The sequence below is a fragment of the Macrosteles quadrilineatus genome, unplaced genomic scaffold, assembly GCF_028750875.1.
Source record: "Macrosteles quadrilineatus isolate MER2022 unplaced genomic scaffold, UCM_ALF_1.0 Scaffold_2__2_contigs__length_208266976, whole genome shotgun sequence".
Lineage (NCBI taxonomy): Eukaryota > Metazoa > Arthropoda > Insecta > Hemiptera > Cicadellidae > Macrosteles > Macrosteles quadrilineatus.
This window is the reverse complement of record NW_026542595.1, coordinates 176,224,165-176,244,233: the sequence shown is the minus strand read 5'-3', so window position 1 is coordinate 176,244,233 and position 20,069 is coordinate 176,224,165. Positions and strand designations below refer to the sequence as shown.

Here is a 20,069-nt window from a genome sequence, read left to right as displayed (position 1 = left end):
CAACAGTTTTGTTAACTTATTAAGTATACATTTATTTACAATTATACAATAAATATACTCTATCTACAAAATTATCATAAGAATTACCATACCATAGAATAAATATTGTAATGCATCACTTTTCCAGGGAATAAATAAATAAAAAGTATGGGACCAGAACTCTGTGGACATGTTAAATAAAAGTAAATAATTTTAGCTAAAAAATATTTTAATTTGTAATCAATAAAATATAAGATATAAAATTGTCAGTAAACTTGGTTGTTGCCGTTCTCCGTTTTGAAAATAATACATTTAATAATGGCCGACCACTCTACAATTGTTTATTATTACGAACAATCACAACTTAACTCTCCAACAGTGTTGTTTCACACGTGTGATTTGTGTCTGTTCAATCAGTAATATTTTTTGTTTGTTATGAGTTTATGTTCCATATTATTTAAATTGTTGAAAACTTCTGACCAACTCCACAATGATTTGTAAATAACGTAGCTAGCATTCTGACATAAAAATGCTTCAATATTTTTTCTGCCTTTTAAGTCATAACACTTGAACTAACACTCTAAACACAAAATGTTCTTTTTAAACTAAAATGTTCTTAGATAGACCAAATTTAATTTAGAATACTAAGAACAAATGATGAAGTGAATAAAAAAAAGACAAATATTCATTAGGTTTTTATAGTTATCCCCAATAATATGTTCAGAGGTTAAAAAAACCATTACCGTACTGAAAAAGCTTCTTGATTTTTCACAAATATTAATTCTGAAATTATTTTATGTTGTCTTGCAATACTTATTCCACAATATGCCTTAATACTAGATTACAGTGCACTGAACATCTAAAAATAACAAATTTTTCAACATCGAAGAAAAAAGTATAATAAATTTAACTCACAAATGAAATAAACCCAGAAAGCTTACATTCACAAATATAGCTAACTAAGCCAGTAAATTGGCTAACACTTGACAAAATTAAAGTTCTTTTATCTAAATGACATAATTCTTTGCCTGTGATTTCGAAGGGGGGGAAATCCTAGACATGATCTTAAGAACAGAGCTGAAAAAATTTATTGTACGGGATTTCTGTTTTTAAAGGGTCTAATTGTTTAACTAATTAAATAGATAAAACTAGATTCTCTGACTATCATAATACTGCATTTAAATCCTAAGCAAGTACTATCTAAATATTTTGAATCTTTAGAAAGTTAAATCTCTAAAACTATTATTACTGTACTAGTTTAGTTGATAATTTAGCAGAAATTCCAGCATAACTATTTTATCAGTAACTGTGTCTAAAAACGTAAAATAATTATTCAACAGGCTAGGAAAAGTCCTATATAAAAATCATTGAATGATGCTACTCATCTGACAAATCCTTTGAGCTAACACAACCTTTGAAATGGTTTGTATTTACATTTAAAATAATTTATGTTGTATGAGTCACTTTTATAAGTAAAATATTCTCTGTTATTGTAACATTGTAGAATTCATAAATATACAAATACTTTGTTGAAATTATATTTATTGGAAGCACAAAATTGAAAGCTCTATGTTTAATATGAACAATTAAAATATCAGGAGAATACATAGCAGCTTTAGAAAAAGAACAGACAAATATCTGAGCTATTTAAAACTTTTGTTAGATAATCTAAGTGCTATACAAAGACACATTTACCACCTACTTTAAAAGTTTACAAAATGTTTGTCTCAAAAAGGTAAGCTTTCTGTGGACACTGACATTTAACAAATAAAATAGCTCCACAATAACAGGTTTAGATTGTAACACTTGGTCTATGGTCGGGTTAATACTCATTCAATTGAACGTATTTCAACATTGACTGGAATTAAGTCCCACGAAGCAACACATGTCGGGCACGTCTTTCAGGCAGTTTTTTTAGTTATGTTTAATATCTCAATGTGAAGGTATGTTTAGTTTGATCTTTAAGAGCTCAAACTGTTTAAATATCCAAACTAAAGCAAATCATGCCACAAGTCTGCCAGAAAAATTAAAACATGACATATAAACAAAAACCTGTTAAAGAAACAATATCTTACATTAAGAGCACATCAGTCACTCACTCATTTAATATTTACACTTTTATTTGTTTTAGTGAGAAGGTTTTAAAATATGTTACTGTGGAGCCAAGCAACATGAAACAGCAAGACTTTGGTAAAAATACTTAGTTTCTTATGGTGATCAGTTGATTTAATTAACTTGAAGTTTTTTAACCCTCCGAGCGTCACTTGTCGAAAAATCGATTCACGACACACTTTGTGTAGTGTCACTTGTCGATTTTTCGACACACGAACATCGTTTACGGTGAAGGCTCTATGACTGACTGAATCGGATTTAACTGAATCGAGTTAGGTATCGTTCTTTTTGTTAGATTCAGAGCTTTCTCCGGAGGTCTGTCTCTAAGCGCTATTGATTTAGTTCCGAAAATATTGTAGCAGACAGCTGACGTGCGTATTTGTAAACAGCTTGGTTAACCTCGGACCGATGACTGATGTGTTTTATTACGTTTATCATTGTTTTAGTATTAAAAATCAAAAGTAGTGATATACGTGGTACATTATAAGAAGATTTAAGTTATTTTGAAGGGCTGGTTGATGATCCTGAAGAAGTAGGTAGTGATATTGATGTAAATTATCAGCCAGATTCCTAGCTATGGTTAGGCTATGCATTCATAGCTAAACGCTATGTACTGAAATCTGTTTTTTGCCCATAACTTATTTATTTGCAAATCTACTTCCTTATATTATTATATATTTGTAATCCTCATAAAATTTAGAACAAAGTGGCTATTTTCAAATATTTATAGGCCTATAATTTATACAATTTCATTGAGCGGGAACTTATTTTTTTTTTGAAAATTTTCCAAAATATTTTTTTTACCTAAAAAATTTTTTTGAAACAAATGTTCCTTATGTTTTATGTATAATATTGAAGCCCATGATTTTCCAAACAAAATGGTATATAGAATAGTAGAATTAACATCAAGCTGATTAAGCTTCTCAGATCCGTTTTAATAAAACCTTGCAAATGCGCCAAAAATAGGCGGACATTAAGGCAAAAACAAGGGACACTCAGGAGGGTTTTAATACTTCAAGAGTAATTTATCAATACTGTAATCATTTTAAGCAATTTAAAAGTAAGTGAATACAATAAAAATAATGTTGATTTTTATGTACAACGAGTCATCTTCACAAATATACAAACAAAAAAACCTTTGTAAATGATCTCAAAGGAAGAAAAGTTATCTACAGACAACATTATACATCATTAGGCATCTTGCAATAATTAACTCTATAAGATGCAGCTTTTTAGCGAATTTCCCATATAGAGAGTAAGCTATTTTATATGGCGAGTAAGATATGAAAATATCTTGTAAAAACAGTTTTAGGCTTTTTAAAACCAAGTTTGAGCTAATTGTTAGGTAAAGTAATGGTTAAAAAGATAAACTTCAATTGGGAAAAGGGAGAAATAGTAAAAAAATGATAACAATAATTTTTATATTTAACCTTTTGTTTGTGTTTTTCTTTTGTTTATCTACTATTGCAAGAGCCATACGTTTAAAAATTGCTTTAACTACTAGGAACATTAAAAATAGTTTCCTGGCTTCTATTGAAAAACTATACTAAAATTATTGTACTTATGCATGTGTTATATGTGACAGGTACGAAACTTAAAAATAAGTATTAGAAATGAATTATTTCAGAATAGTCTATGATATATTATGTATTGAGCAAATAGAAAGAAAAAAGCTAATGTGGACTAGACATATTACCAGTATCCTGCACATTTTAAATCATAATTTATACAAATAGTTAAACAAATAGCCAGCTCTTAATCTTTTTCCTATATGGTAAAATGCAATGTAATGTGAACTAGTTATAAATTTCAACAAAAATACTGTGATTACTTTAACAGTGAAATCTGCCACGTATCTCTACTAAAATCTTCCTAATAATAACAATAAAAAGGTACCTCATGAATCTTGAAATAAAACTATATTTATCTCCTGAATATATAGGCCTACTGCAGATAAAAACGTGAAGACCTACCTCTATCGCCAATAAAATAAATAATCTTTCAAAATAATTCTGAAATAATAAAATCTCAATTTAACCTTGAACATTAACTATTCTAGCCTGACTGTCTAGAATATTCTACTTTTAATTGTGACAGTAATTTCATAACAGTACTGGAGCAAAATATGTGAAAACTATTTAATTTTTTATTTAACTCTCAATACTACAACTAAAATAACAAACAGAAACATTATCGATTATTTTTAAGGATAAAAGAGACTAAGAGAGACATTACCTCAGAATGAAACTACTTAATCTAAAAAAAGGGGATTTTAGTATGGTAACATCTAATGACTAGATTGTGAAAACCAATATTATTAACTAGGATTGATTAGTTACAATCAGTTTTCTAGAGTTTGTAAAACAAACCACAATTTTAAAGCTACAAGCACTAGAAAATAGGTTTAAAATTATGAGTATTACAAACAATAATTTAAAATTGTTATGTCAAATACAATTTTAAAACTAGTCTACTCCAAAAACTTTGACTTTTAAGATGCAATAAGAATGAATCATTTGGCAACAATAATGATAACATTAGTTTAACGATTTGAATATGAAGAAAAGTTAAAAGATCCAACATGAAACTGTGGCATAACAAGTAGTGCAAAATAATATACACTCAACTGGATGTTGAAGTTAAGAATGAATGGAAGCAATATCGCTCTGAAGTTTAAAGTCAGGGTCGAGAACGATTCTGCCTCCTTGGCTGCTGGAGGTTACTTCTTCCAACTCGTTCACCTCCAACAATGGAACACCTGTGAACGATTCTCTTTGAATCAAAGTAGTAAAACTTGTTCATTCAACATGCACGAAGAGTGACAATAGATTAACAAAGAGAATTAAGAAAGTACAGTATACTTTGTCACTTTGCTGCAGCGAAACACTTTTTCTAAGCATTTAAAGTTGAATATGAAGTTAGGGTGAGTGTAGGATAAAGTGAAATTACCTATGTAGCTTCATTAACTGACTAAGATCAGCTGTTTTTCTCAGTCAGAACTAGTATTTCACAATTTTTGTGAAAAATGCTGGGCCTTAGGGCCAGTATCGAACCATTGCCTATTCTAGAAGTGGAAAACAGACTGCAAGTGACCAGAGTGGGTACCGATATCTCCCCTCCGAAATCAAGGGAAGTTCCCAGGATGAATCATCAGGGGAGCTGTCTGGGGCCCATTTTGTTTACGCTGTACCATTGACTATTGGATAGTCAAAGGCTGTACACTGCAGATCTGTCCAGATGTGTGAGTCACTGCAATGTGCATTCATATGCCGATGACTGCCAATTGCATTTCTCCTATGAGATTCAGGCCGCTGATCAAGCATTTGCAGGAGTCAACTCTGATCTGGTGAGAATAAGTAAATGGTCACGTAAACATCGTTTAAAATTTACCTCTGAAAACTGCATGATTCTTCATATTGATACTACTCTACACAGAGTTGCAAATGGAGACATGCTTGTTCAAATTGCAGGAAACCCTTTAATGGTGAGGGATACCGTCAGGACCTTGACATTGACCTGACATTCTTGGACCACATCACTTATGTTTCCCAGGTGGCTTTGGGAAGGCTGCGTGGTCTGTACCGATACAAAAACATCCTACCAGAGACAACCAAGCTGCAGCTGGTACAGTCACTAGTGTTAGTGCTCCATTACTGTTTTCCTGCATATGGCAACAGCATCTCAAGGGAAGAGATGTCCCGATTGCAAAAAGTGCAGAACTCTGCAATTCGTTTCGTTTGCGGTATCCATAAGCGGGAACGCGTATCCCCATTCCGGGGTGCTGCGGGGTTGTGATTTAGAGATGAGGGAAAAGTGTTTAGGGATCTTTCAAGTTATTTGTCACTCTAAATTTTTTTTCATAAAAAAATCAGCTGATATTGAGGTTGGCTGTTGTCTTACCGTCAGTATTGAGCACAGAGCTGGTGTCAAAGGAGGCTAGAGATCCACAGATTGCGTGACAAGATGCAGTTTGAGAGCCGCTGTGACTTGACACTGTGTCAACTGTCACGTTGGTCGACACCTCGCTCACTGTCACTGTGTCAGTGGAGCCCATACTGTCACGCATGCTGCAACAAACTCGAATTTCAGGTCTGAGCACATTGGGTTATTCGGGTTTAGTAACACCTATGGTTTTATAGTGTTGTTGAATATTAATGGAAGTATGTTAGCTATACAATTTGACTACATAAGCAGATATTGCAACAGCATGTAAGTTGTAGCAGGTTTTAGAATTAAAATGGACTTTGATCAACCAACAGAGTGTGATGATTTTTAAATACTGATTTCTATCTGATACGCCATCTTTTAACCAAGTCAAACTGATGGAGTGACTCATTGTGGGGTTTAACATTTTTTATTACACATCAAAGATCTCAAATACACAAATTAAGTTAGAAAACCGAATCGTAGCATCTCTGTTAATGGCAATTTTTTTTAACTAAAAAATGGGCTACAGCTTGTCCTAATAGATTGTATGTCGACTTCAGTATCCAATGTCAACGGTACAGTTTAGGACCTGTAACTGCATTTAGAACAGTGTTAATCCTCAGATTACAGATCAAAGTCCTGTAGCCTACCTAGGAGTCTGTCTGCTGTTGTCACGGTTACCGCGTCGCTGTCCTCCCAACATGGTGGTCCAGTGAGGTCTGTGTAGTCTGTAGTTCAACACTCCCCCAAGACTACCCCTCACAGCTTCCTCGTAGCTGGGCAACACAGACTGACCACAGTTCTATGAACAATCATTCAAAGTTAATGAATTATTGATTTCTTTAAATAAAGTAGGCCTAACTATAAAGAAGAAGTGGTTTATGTCAGTGTTTCTTTTTAGAAGGAAGTAAACATCTAAACCAAAATTTAACACAAAGGTAGGTTAATGCATAGGCCTCTTACTATCCCCTTAAAAGACGTTCATACTATCTTTTAAGTGAAGTTCATGGAAGTATATGTTAATTGGTCTTCAAGGTAACAAAAAGAAAACATTTACTTTTGCTCTATAAGTGGAGATTTTTTTATTATCACTGATGGGTGTGTTTTTAGATGTAAATCAAACATATTCTTTTGCTTTGCTCCTGTTGCAAACATCACTAAAGAAATAGTAATCATACTAATATAGTAATATAAGTCCCAATTATGTTCTTGAATATACTAATATTGCCTTTACAACTTAGACCACAATAATTTCTTTCAACTTCAAATGACTATTACCACAATGAGAACTCACTTGCACGCCATCTGCGAAGGCTATGAGAGCCACTCTGTCAGGGTCCGTGGCAGGGGGCGGAGTCAGATTGACGGGGGGTGTGGGGGCTGGGTTGGGACGACACAGGATCACCAGACACACAGACAGCATTATCACACTGACACTAGCCATTGCAATCATTGACAGGAACAGACTTGTATTTAGCTTCACATAGTCGCCCCACACTCCTGAGTTCACTGGAAACATAACGTCAAATTATTTATTGAGCCGCTGAATACAACAGGCAATATGCCAAGTTAAATAAAATAAGCTTCCAATAATTACCATTAGGGATTAGTTCAGACTAGGAGAATTTTTTTGCAGATGATGGAAAATTCACTGAGACCTCAGAAGATGTTTTTCTTCGGACAAGTGACAATAATTTAGAAGGAATTCAGAAAAAATTCAATCCAAGTTAAATACACTCTTTAAAATATGAAGTCTGAAAAAGTTAACTACTTAACCTAACTACAACTTTTTCACAGGCCTACTCTCATAGAATCTAGTACTTAAGTAACTAAAACTAGACAACTTACTGTCAAAGATGTGAGTGGCCTGATGACGCGGGTGGCACACCGGGAAGATGTATGGGTCCCAACACCCGTCCTGCTGACAGGTGAGAATGGCGTTACCCACCAGCTGGTAGTCCGGGTGACACGAGTAGGCCACCCGAGATCCCACCGGGTACCCAGGGCCCACCCGCGGTGACGCCCGGAGCATCGTGGCATGAGGGATGTTTAGTGGGCACATGCATGAGTCCACACTCACTGTTAGAACAAGTAAATTGAGGAAAATCAATAATTGTTATACATTTCTGTTATTATTAGATTACTTGATGCATAATTGGTGACTATATTGATTTTTATGCTAGTATTCAAGTTAAAATTTAACGTTTTCATGGTACTGTAAGCATTTTTTTATGATTACACGGGTCCTCCTACCCCACCTTCAAAAGAGACCTAAGCTGAAGCTGTGTGGGGAAGCAGCTTGTCCATCAAGAGGGATTCAAGTAAGGTCCTGGAAAAATAAAAGCTTTTTGAATTCAAACTGAATTATATGGTTTTTAAATTATTAAGGTTTCTGACTCTTTGCGAAAATTAGCTGGAAGACAATAACAACGCTTACAGCTTAAAAAAAGCTTAATCAATACCGTACGGACAAGGAAGAACACGGAAAGTATAAGATACAAGATACAAGATACAAGATACAAGAATACTTTATTTACAATCTTTAAGATTGAAAGGGCGTCAATACAGAATTGTGCAGTTGCTATATAAAAGTCATTACAAATTGTTATTTTTTAAGAATAAAAAATAGCTGATCAGAGTTCTTGCGGTGATGATTTATTCAAGTTCTTGCCAAGACAAATACTCAATCAGACTGTAAAATGGTCTATGTAACAGCCAGCACTTTAGTTCTTTCTTCAGTTTTCTGGGTTGAAGAGACTTCAAGTGGACGGGAAGGACGTTAAAAAACTTGGCACGCATGTATGAGGGTTTCTCTTCATAGAGCCTTGTGTTGTGAGCAGGAAGGTTGTAATCATTTCTTCGTCTTGTGTTGTATGAGTGCACCTCCTGATGACGACAGGTCCGGGAAGAGTCGACAATGGTAAGAGTCCGTAGTATGATGAGGTTGACTACGGTCAGGATTTTTAACCTCCTAAACTCTGGTCTGCAACTATCTGTTGTCTCAATGCCAGTCAGGGTTCGAACTGCCCTCTTTTGCATGATTAGAACTCTGTTAAGGTTCTGTGCCGACGATCCAACCCACACCACAATGCCATAACAGAGAATACTCTCAAGAAGGGCATAGTATGCTGTTAGTGCCGCCTCTTCTGTGCTCACAGCCATTGTTCTTCTCAATGCAAAAATTGCGGTGCTTAGCTTATGGCAGAGTGCTTCAATGTGTTCGTCCCAAGCGAGATGTTCGTCAATGATGACACCTAGATGTCTTACAGAGCTAACAGAGTCAATGTCGGGAATACAGCAGACGAAACTTTTCCTGTTGCTAAATGAAACTAGCTTGGTTTTTGAGGCGTTGAAAACAAGGTCATGATTGTTGCAGTACTCCGCAGCTAGGCTCAAACCAATGTAGGCATTGACTTCTACGTTGTTGATGGGTGAGTTTGAAGAAAGCAAGACAGTGTCATCCGCATACATTATAGCTTTACTGAAGGGTTCGGTGGTATCTGGAAGGTCGTTCGTCGATAAGATATAAAGTACCGGTCCCAGGACGGACCCTTGTGGAACTCCTCTGGACACTGGGCGTACTTCAGATCTAACGGTGGTGATAGTCCTATTCCTGGAGTGGCTGAGTTCGACTAGCTGCGTTCGACCCTTCAGATACTGAGTAAACCAACCAAGAGCCGTTCCACATACTCCCAAGGAGCTAAGCTTTGAGATGATCAAGTCATGGCTCAGGCAGTCAAACGCCTTACTCATGTCAACAAAAATGCCGACAACGTTGTTACCACTGTCTATATCATCAATGACGGACTCTACGAAGTCAATAAGTGCCGTGGTTGTGGATTTTCCCTTGACGAAACCATGTTGTCTCTCTGTCAAGAGTTGATTAGAGAAAACATGTTCTAATAGCCTCTGCAAGACAATCTTCTCCAGGATCTTCAAAAAGGTTGGAATCAAAGATATTGGTCGATAGTTCCCAATGTCAAGTCGAGTTCCTTTTTTGTGTAGGGGAGAGATCTTCGTTGTCTTCATGTTCGATGGGAAATTACCTTGTGTGAGTGATAATTGAATTATGTGAAGCAAGGGCAGCAGAAGCTCCTGTCTGCAGGATTTCACTATCCTAGCTGATATTCCATCTATCCCTGTTGATGATTTAGGTTTGAGGGAGTTAATCACTTCTAAGAGCTCCGTTTGGGATACCGGCTTGAGGTTGTGCATTGGAAAGACTACATTGTGTTTGTCAGTGCTAGAAACTCTGGACGATCGATCTTGCTTTTTGGTTTCCTGGTTTTGGTTGTTCCTTATTGTTTCTTCAGCCACAGTTGCAAAGTAGTGATTAAACAAATTGGCAACTTCGACAGGGTCCTCCACTTCCCTTCCTTCGATTTGCAGTTTGACAGAGTTTGAGGAAACATCACATCTGTTATTACGCTCGCAGTTGATGGTCTGCCATATGGCTTTGCTTTTGTTGACGGCTTGATTTATCTTAGATGCACTTATTTCTCTTCTAAGAGATCTAAGTTTAAGATCATAAGCCTTCTTCCGTTTAGAAGCTTCTTGTTTGTCCTGGATACAGTTGGTGAGCAAGAACTTACTCTGAGCATCTAGAAACTCTTGTTTTAGGAGTCTAGCTTCGTGGTCATATTTTGCAGACATCTCGGGTTTGTGATTACGTCTAGACTTTTTCAGAGGACAAGTTACGTCAATGTTTTCAAGGAGTAACTGCATAAAGGAGTTGTATGCATCATCCACGGTAACAGAACTAAAGACAGCGTTCCAATTCTCCTCTGCAAGATTTAGCTTAAGATTGTGAAGATTCTTGGCGTTGATGTGTCTGCGGGTTGATGTATTAGTTTGTGTGTGCTCAGCAGGAAAAGAAAGATAGCACAGTTGTCCAGTATGATCCGAGATTGAAGCATTTAATATCTCCCAGATTATGTCTTTGCTGAAATTAGTACACACAGCATCAATAGATGTTTTGGTAGTAGGGGTAATCCTGGTTGCTGGTAGCTGCTCTCTTGTTAAGTTGTGGGATAATAAAAGGTCATTAAAAAGAGAGCAATCCAATGAAGGCTTCAGTCGGTCTATATTTACATCACCTATAAGTATAACTTTGGACCTGAAAGTTGAAGGCAAAGAGTTCAAGGTGTCAGACAGGAGCCGAAAGGCTTCGTCAACAAGGTTACGATCCCTGTTAGGGGGGCGATATACACCAATAACAAAAAGCGATTTCCTGTCTTTGAGCTTGATTGACACACCCGAAATCTCACATACCAGAGGGATACTGCGGAGTTCCAAATGCAAGCTTGAGACATTCTCCATTGTATTTTTTCTGTAAATAGCTACCCCTCCTTTTGGAATATCTTGACGTGCAAAAGCTGATACTAAGCAGTAGCCCATAAGCCTAGTGTTGAGGATCTCATCTCGGTTCTTCCCGTGTTCAGTTAAGACAACCAAATCTGGCGAGTAAGTATGGAGCAGATGATTAAGCCTTTCAATTTTGTTGGAGATTCTATCTACGTTTTGATGAAAAACCTTAAGTTTTCTATCCTTGGCTATCGGGTTTTGATGTGGAGTTACTGTTGTGTCGGCTTCCATCGACTTTTCCCGCTCTGACCTCCGTCTAAAAAAGATCCACCAGCTGAAGTCAAACACGAAGCCCCCAAACGAGCACTTGCATCCAAGTTCCCGAGAGGCTGATTAGAATCTTGGCTCTTTGTCGTGAGTGTGTCTCTGTTGTCTGATTTGGCACATTCTGGGCGAAGAGTAAGCTTAGTACCTATGGCCTGTCTTACTAGAAAATCCTCCAAGTGGTTGTTAAAAAATTCTTCCAAGCTTTCTTCCTTCCCTCTTACAACAGCAAATATTGGAGGGGATTTGTTAAAATTTACTGTTGTAGACGTGTGTTGAGGTTTAGGGTTCAACTCAACTGCATTTTGACCACTAGCAAGTGGAGTTGGCTTTCTTTGAGTCTTAGCAGATAAACTTTCTTCGGGCCCTTTCTTTAATTTATTAACATCACTCTGGAGTAGTAATATAGCATGCTCTAGTTCTAGGCACTTATTTCTAAGTTCATTCAATTCGAAATCAGTACAGTATTTGAAAACACATTAAGTACACTGGATGACAACTTTTAAAAGAGCAAAATGAGAATATAAACCTGTCATCTAAAAGGTTTTACCAAACCCTGTAGATGTTTCATTTTGAAATTGTATGAAAAATTTGCGTCATCAAACTACAACACAGTCTAAAACAGTAGGCCTAAATATGACATTTATTTTAATACAATAAATTTACTTTCCATATAACACAGAATCAATGCTAACCAACCAGAACCAGAATTTTCATGTGCTGTGAAAATGTTAAGGTTTTTAACATTTTCAAACTCAGTAAGTCGATTGGTCTTTGAAATATATCAAATCAAATCAAGTGGTCTTTATTTCATAGTGTATATCAGAACATGGAATGGTGTCAAAACCATGTAAGTCAAAAGTTTTAAGATTTTTATTAAGTTTCAAGTGTTTTAGGCCTGAGCGGTATCACATACTTTTCACATAGGACCTATAAAATACATAGGACTGTTAAATATCATGTTTTGAGTTTTGATCCTTTTCTTCATAAAATTTTATGATATATGAGAATCAGTGTGAGAGAGGGCCTAATGTTCAAGGGCTCACCAATAAACACAGAATAGTTAAGTATTTTCTACTAACCGCAGTTGGCGAAGTGGCCTTGCCAGTTGCCGTCGATGCAGCGCAGCAGTGAGGGCACACAAGGGTTGATCTGGTCTCGGTAGCCTGTCTCACAGGAGGCCTCCAGAGTAGTGCCGGAGATGGCGGAGTTAGCACTCTGCAGTCCCCGCACAGCTGTGACCACCACGTGGGGGCCCAGGGGCGGTGGGGCACACGGCAGCCCCTCGTCTGAACACATAGGCTAAATAAAACATTTGTGACATAGTACGAAGAAACATTTTCTATCAAGGACATTGTAGCATTGGTAAAACCTGGCTTTTGTTGGTTGGTCTATGAATAATTAATTTGAACACGTGTATGACTGGAACTCAAAACACTCTTGCATAATCAACATATTTCTTATTCTCAACTTAAAATCAATTTAAGAACAAAATTATAATGTAGAGTAGTCTATAAATATGAATGCTAATAATTAATTTAAAAAAATCAACAATCAGGAAAAACATCGTAAACCCCAATTTGGAAAATCTAAACATGGCCCCAAGAATCAAGACCCTGTCTCCCAAACACTCCACACCAACTTCAGACTTCTTCCAAAACCAGATCAAGTAGACTGGCCTACTTAAAGCAATAGTTGATTGTCTGCTGTTGGTATTTTTTGAACATTACTCCCTCTGCTCACACAACAAGGAGCAGAAACACTTGCTCTACACAACTCCCTATATGAACTAAATAGATACAATAGTTTTAAACATTTCTGAAGCAATTCAAAACCCAAAAAATAAAGTGCAAATTAAATTTTTTCCTCAGAAAATTAAATGTTTGGTCACAATTTTGTTCTTTTATTATGTGTCGTTTCTTTGGAGGGAGCAGTAATTGTTTTTATAAAAACCGTTTAAAAAAACCTCAGAATATTTTGATAAATGTCGGGGATCAAACCTCCCTCTTCACCAACGTCAATGCCCCAACCACTTAGCTAACACTGATCAAAAACCACCAGTGAGATAACCCGTTAGTATAATCACTATTAGGTAGGAATAAAACATCAAAAAGGTTAGTTACCTTGTACAACTCTTAAACACTGGGGCAGAGTGTGCGACCATTCACTATTTCCAACACATTGGACTGTGGGTACACCCTGAAACATAGGTTGATGAAATTAGGCTCAGGGCACAAAACTATTTATGAAACTCTTTTAAATTAGAGTGTATAATTTGAATTTTTATATATTTAAAAATCAGCTCCAGTAAACTAGGAAATTGACACAAGTTTTAATCAACAATGTCTATTTATAGATATGTCATCATAGCTCTGAAAACTTTTAAGTGAACCGCTTCAACTCCTAAAATTATTAGAGATTTCCTTGGAATTGAACCCATCCCTCTCACGCCGAATTCTGAGACACTTACTAGGTTTTAACACACCTAAAAGCACTGAAAAAATGCCTCGAGGTGGTTGGGATTGTAATATTGTAAAGGGAGTAAATAGCAAGTCAAAACTTTTAAACTAATAATTTTTCTAACCCAATACCTAATATTATCATTATGCACAATACAAAGGTGGAAAATAGTTTCATATAGTACCTGAAGTTGGAAACCTATTTCACATGAGAAGTGTACATAAGATCCGACAGGGTAATGGCTGATGTCGTAGTCAGGGACAAAGTGGCCGTTCACCAATAAGTTGGGCTTGGAACAACCGTCAGGCTCTGAAAATATCAAAAGTAAGAGCCTGGTCCTTAATCAATATCAGTCCATATCTCATAAAACTGCATTGTCCTTATATATTTTGTAACATCGCAATATCCTTAGATGTCTGACTAAACTATGTGTTTCGTGGTGACTGCCACGTCTCCAAGATTATCTTCTTCTATAATTGATGATATTTAATATTAAACATGGTTATACATAGACCCATTTGACACAAAGAATGTACATCTATTATTTAAACAAGTGGTTTAGCCAGACATCAAAGGTTATTGCAAGGTAACAAAGTAAAGTTAAATCAATACCGAACCAAAAAACACTATACACTAAACAATACCTCTTAGAGAATATCACATGAATTGCAATACATCCAGGACACAGACTTTATGCTAAATGAAGCATAGGCCTACATGATGCGAGTTTGTTTCACCTTGGGCCACACAATCTCTTAAACTTTCAGTAATTTTACTTAACGATGTGAAACACTGGCAAAGATGAGGGAAGGATAAGCATTCTAATAAGTACTCCTTATAAGTTGATGAGCACTTTACCACTATTGGGCTCCATGGGCTTATCAAATATCTACCTCTTCCTCACTTCTATATCCAGTAAGACAACTCACCCTTCAAGATAAATTAATGAAAATCAGCCAAATTCTGAGATACTCACCACATGAAGGGTCTTGGCCAGTCCACCTTCCCTTCTCACACACCCTGCGTTTGACCAGAGTCGAGAGATGGAAGCCGTTCATGCACTGGTACTCTAGTACAACACCTTCCGCATAATACTGCTGGTCATCCTTGTAGCCTTCCACTCGGATCTCACCATTAGCTAACATTGGAGGCTCCTCACAGCCTTCTAAATCAGGAAAAGGATTTGTTAGTTTCTTATATTATATTGTTTTAACATGCAAAACCTCTGGATCAAATTCATACAAATAAAAAGTAAAAAAATGCCTGTTGTACTTTTGTGACTCACAATCTGCTGGCTTCACCATTTGTCCACTATCATTATTATTATTTGGCCATAGGATATAGGTATTTGTTTAATATTTTTGTGTCTGTGCATGTGTTTATGATGACTCTTTTCAAGTCCAAGACAAAGAGGATATTTTCTTAGGAATAGGCTAAATGTGAACCATAGATATTGTATTTACTTACATCTATTTGGATTGAAGACATAAGTACTGTAGGCCTTAAATATAATTATTAATAGTTCAATCCATGAAACAATTTTTACACCATAAAAATCGTTTGATTCAAAACTGTGATTGCTCAGCTGATGGAAAAACAGGTATTTTCAACCAAATATTTTATGAATTTTAAAACTTACATCATGGTTACTACTAGTTGCATTAGGCTAGTGTTTCTTTAGTTTTGTTTAGTGCCAGTATTGTTTAGAATGTTTTTGTTGGGACAGAGTGTAAACCATGGTCTTGTTACTTGGTAGTATGTCTTGTACCATGCTACTAGGCCTACTATGAAATACATTGACTTGTTGTAAGCAGCTCCAAATCGGCTTTCAATGAAACATAACAATTGACCACTTTAAAAAAGAAAAAAGGTACTACACTAACACCCAGTATAATTTTAGGCACTTCTCTTAGCCTTTAAACAATGATACTGACTTGTTTGCCATAGAGTCTAAAACCAAGCACATCAAAATGGTTTAAATTACCGTGCACACAATATGGCTTTGTCCAAAGGTCATTGTCACAGTTGATTACAGATTTTCCTTCAAGGAAGAATCCATGTAGGCAGGACAAATGGAGCTCTTGATGTCCTTTGTCACTGCTAACCAAAGTCACATTCCCGTTTTCAAGCTCAGTAAATTCCAAACAGAGATCAAATCCTGCAAAAGCCAATTAACAATAATTATACTTGTATACTTGTTGTCTTATTCTTTGACTAAAGTTTCTCGGATAGAATGCATCATTAAAAATAAATATAACTTATTTACAAAAATGTACACTTGTCAAAACTTTACAGTACAAACATTGAAATAGGCTTACCGGTACTTTATATTGTGGTATGCGAGTCCTTCAAAACTGTACAGGGGCCTATTGTGAGCAAGTTTTTAATCTCTGTCTAGAACGCTGTAAATCATGGTTCCTTACACTGTTGGGCGGAGAGTCGAAAATTTCGGTACTTTGGTGCTATCTAAAGGCCACCCTTAAAATACGTCCTGCGGCGGTTATGTTAGGTTGGGTTATTATAAATGTTAGTAGAACTTTCCTCGTTTTGTTATGAATCGAACGATATTTATTTATTTATTCATTACATCATTTGACAGGACATAAAGTCATATACAGGATAGGCCTAATACTAAAACTAAGAAATAGCAAAAACTAGATGAGTCGCACGCCAAATCCCTTCCAAGTAGGCCAAGGTCAGGTTGTTGACCACAGCCGCGGCATCACCTGTCAATGCCTGTATTTGGAGTATTTGGCGGGAAAGTATCTGGTATCGTTTGATTCATAACGAAACGAGGAAAGTCCCACAATCCTTGGTTTGGCCTAAGTTTATGGTGTGGAATATTGAATCTTTATGCAAACTCCAGAGGTAAAAATACCGTAGCAATATTTTTTCATAACTTAGGCCTTAATAACTTAGTAACCAATTATTACAGTGGTTAGCTTTCAGGCTGCACTTTAATATCCGTCCTACACTCATTCGAATGAAAAACACCAATAGGCTATATAGATTATTTAATCCCTATCGATTATTCATTCGGTTAGTTAGGTTAGGTTAACTGAACTTGATATAACTTATCAATTGAAATAATCGATATTTTCATCCGAATGAGTGTAGGACGGATACTAAAGTGCAGCCAGCTTTCATTTTAGGCTAACCGACAGAGGCTAATCAGGCTGTTGTTTGATAAAAAAAAACAACACATAAGTTATAACTTAGCCTGATGGCATTTTAGGATTCAGAGTACAACAATTAACTTAAAAATAAACTTGAAGAACATTTTCAAAGCATTGTTACCAAAATTTGCATTTAATGAGCGAAATGTGAATAGATCGATCCAATCTTCCTTCACTCTTGCATAGGCTAGTAGTTACAGCTCGTGACACCTAAGCTGGCACTTGGCCTAGCGCGGGCAGTGTAGGCGGAAGGAGGGTGGAGGTAGGGAAAAGACCGGACTGCAAACATTTCCGCTGCCTCACGGGGTTGACTCCCCTTGTATTATGTACTTCAGCTCCTTCAGATGGGTCGCGAGGACAGTTGATGCAACCCGCATAACGGGACATAATGTTTTTGAAATAGGTAGGCCTACTAGTAGCGATCGGCCAAGTGCCAGCTTAGATGTCACGAGCTGTAGGCCTAAGTAAGTAAGTTATCAAAGGTCATTTAGGGAGAAACATTTTCAACTTTTGTTTATCTAACAAACTTAAAATCAAATGCATACCGTACTTAACCTTAATCACAGTCACTTTTGAGATTATCAGCTTACCCTCAGTATAGTTGTTAACTGTTGCAGGTTCTAATGTAAAGGGAAAACATGATGGTATAAGAAATACCAAACATAAATATTGCAGAAAACAGTTCAATGGCAGACTCAAAGCCATGTCAACAGTCAAGATTGTCCAAATAAATATCTCTTAAGTCACATCGCGATCGCATTATAATTTCATAATTTTATCACTCAATATATCCTAACATGTTTTAAAAAGAAAAACTTCTTTAGGCCTAACAATTTTATAAACAATATCTTCTCAACAGGTTATGTTACCAAGAAGCAAAATTGACATTTTCCATTATGGACTAATGAGACGTGAGACGGGCAGACAGCACTAGCAGCAGAAGCAATCAGGGCTTTGGAATAAAGTAACGCATGAGGTAACACATGTGTTGCTATGGGTACTGTAATAAATAATAATGGATAATAGCAGTTAACCTGAGTAAAAAGAACCATTTTTATTGATTGGATCTCTAAATTAACTCGAGATATTGTAAACAGAAATATCGCAAATCTCTTATAAAATCTAAAACAGTTTTAGCGAATTTCCCATATGGGGAATAAGCTATTACCGCAGGTTTCATGGTAGGACCTAGGCCTGGCCCGTGACCGATTTACTTTTTTGAGGTCCCCAAAGGTTGAAAACACCATTCGGTTCAAATTCATATATATATATATATATATATATATATATATATATAATATATGTATGCCTATTTGCAGTAAAGTCAGGTATACATATTTGGTTTATACATTTTACTCATGTTAAAATTAAAATTAAATTGTTATAAAATATTCTTTAATATTCTAGTTTTAAGAACAGATTGTAAATAAATAATTGTTAAAAAAATTCTTTAAGTGTTATGTTTCGGTTAAAGGCCATTGTTAAACGTTATGATGAATAAAGATGTTTGAATATGAAAATTCAATAAAATAGTAATTACTTAACCCTACCCGGACGGGTGACAGATATATCCGCATGACCGCATAAGTCTTTGGCGATAAAAGAACGGGTGGCGGATATATCCGCTTATGGTTTTTGATGTTCCGGACGGGAAGCGGATATAGCCGCATTCTCTTCAGACAGACTAGCAGGTGCTTGAGAAAATGAGTAGTAACCAGATGTTTCGCGGTACCAAGGCGCCACTTTCCTTTCCTGCTCTCTTCATGGCTGCGCTCTCTCCCACATTCCCCCCTCTCTCCCTTACCTATCCCTCTCCCACGCCTCCCCCTCTCCTGGCACCCCGCACCACTCCTATAATTTTTTGCCGTTCTATCACGATTTTGCCCGTATGGGAAGGGTTAACATTTCTTTACATAATTTGTTCTGTGTAAATGTAATTTCTTTTACAGATGATTTTTAAAGAGAAATTTGTTAGTGGGGTCGTATAGCTGCATATAGTGACAGAATATTTCAGTTCTGGCAGAGAGGCTGCAATTTTAGGTGGTTATAGTATACAAGTTTCTGAACCTAAAACCGCCCAGACCCCAATTTTTAAGGACCTCGGTCGTCCGTAATGACGTCATCAAAATGGCGGCCGTAAGAGGATGCTGGGTCCCCATGAATTGGCTATAACGACCGAATGCCTGAACCGATTTTCATGAAATTTGGCACACAAGTACTTGAATACATTATCTCGGCCTGGGTTGAAAATGGTCAAGTATAATCAAGTCATTTCAAAATGGCGGCTGTTCAAAACAAAAAAATTATAAGGAAAATAATTGTGAATTGTTTTATACAGGTTGAGTTTTAAATGAGTCCCCCCCCCTACCTTTTTATACATTTCTAAGATATAAACTCCGAATCACGTCAGATCATTGTAGAGTAGCAAGTATTTCATTTTGACTGGGTTTAAATTTTTGGCCGCCATCTTGGATCCACCATATTTGATACAAAGTTATTTTTTCAAATGTAAAGGTAGGGTTGTGACCCACCGTTTCAAACAAGACTTTTACGCTGAATACGATGCTGAAATCCATGTTGATCAAATCAAATCAAAATTATCTTTATTCATTATGTACACATAGAGTACAGAATGGCGTCAACAAGTACTATTATAAACTAGTAAGTACAAGTATATATAATACAATAATAAATTAAAATTATAATCACTGTAAGAAATTAAATTAACTGTTACAGACGACATATGCTTAAAAAAATTCATTAAAACTGTACAAAGGTTTAACAATA

General features: G+C 36.2%; 1 protein-coding gene across 1 annotated transcript; it reads right to left on the bottom strand.

Moving 5' to 3' along the window:
* Window positions 1-12: 12 nt before the first annotated feature.
* LOC128987177 (sushi, von Willebrand factor type A, EGF and pentraxin domain-containing protein 1-like) lies at window positions 13-18,169 on the bottom strand. Its single transcript, XM_054407914.1, has 11 exons — window positions 17,873-18,169; window positions 16,091-16,264; window positions 15,083-15,271; window positions 14,291-14,415; window positions 13,770-13,845; window positions 12,729-12,935; window positions 7,867-8,097; window positions 7,313-7,527; window positions 6,669-6,820; window positions 5,992-6,158; window positions 13-4,849 (listed from the first exon to the last, which is right to left on the bottom strand). Exons 1-11 carry the CDS (start codon window positions 17,985-17,987, stop codon window positions 4,731-4,733), a joined length of 1,770 nt encoding a protein of 589 aa, XP_054263889.1. The 5' UTR covers window positions 17,988-18,169; the 3' UTR covers window positions 13-4,730.
* Window positions 18,170-20,069: the final 1,900 nt, after the last annotated feature.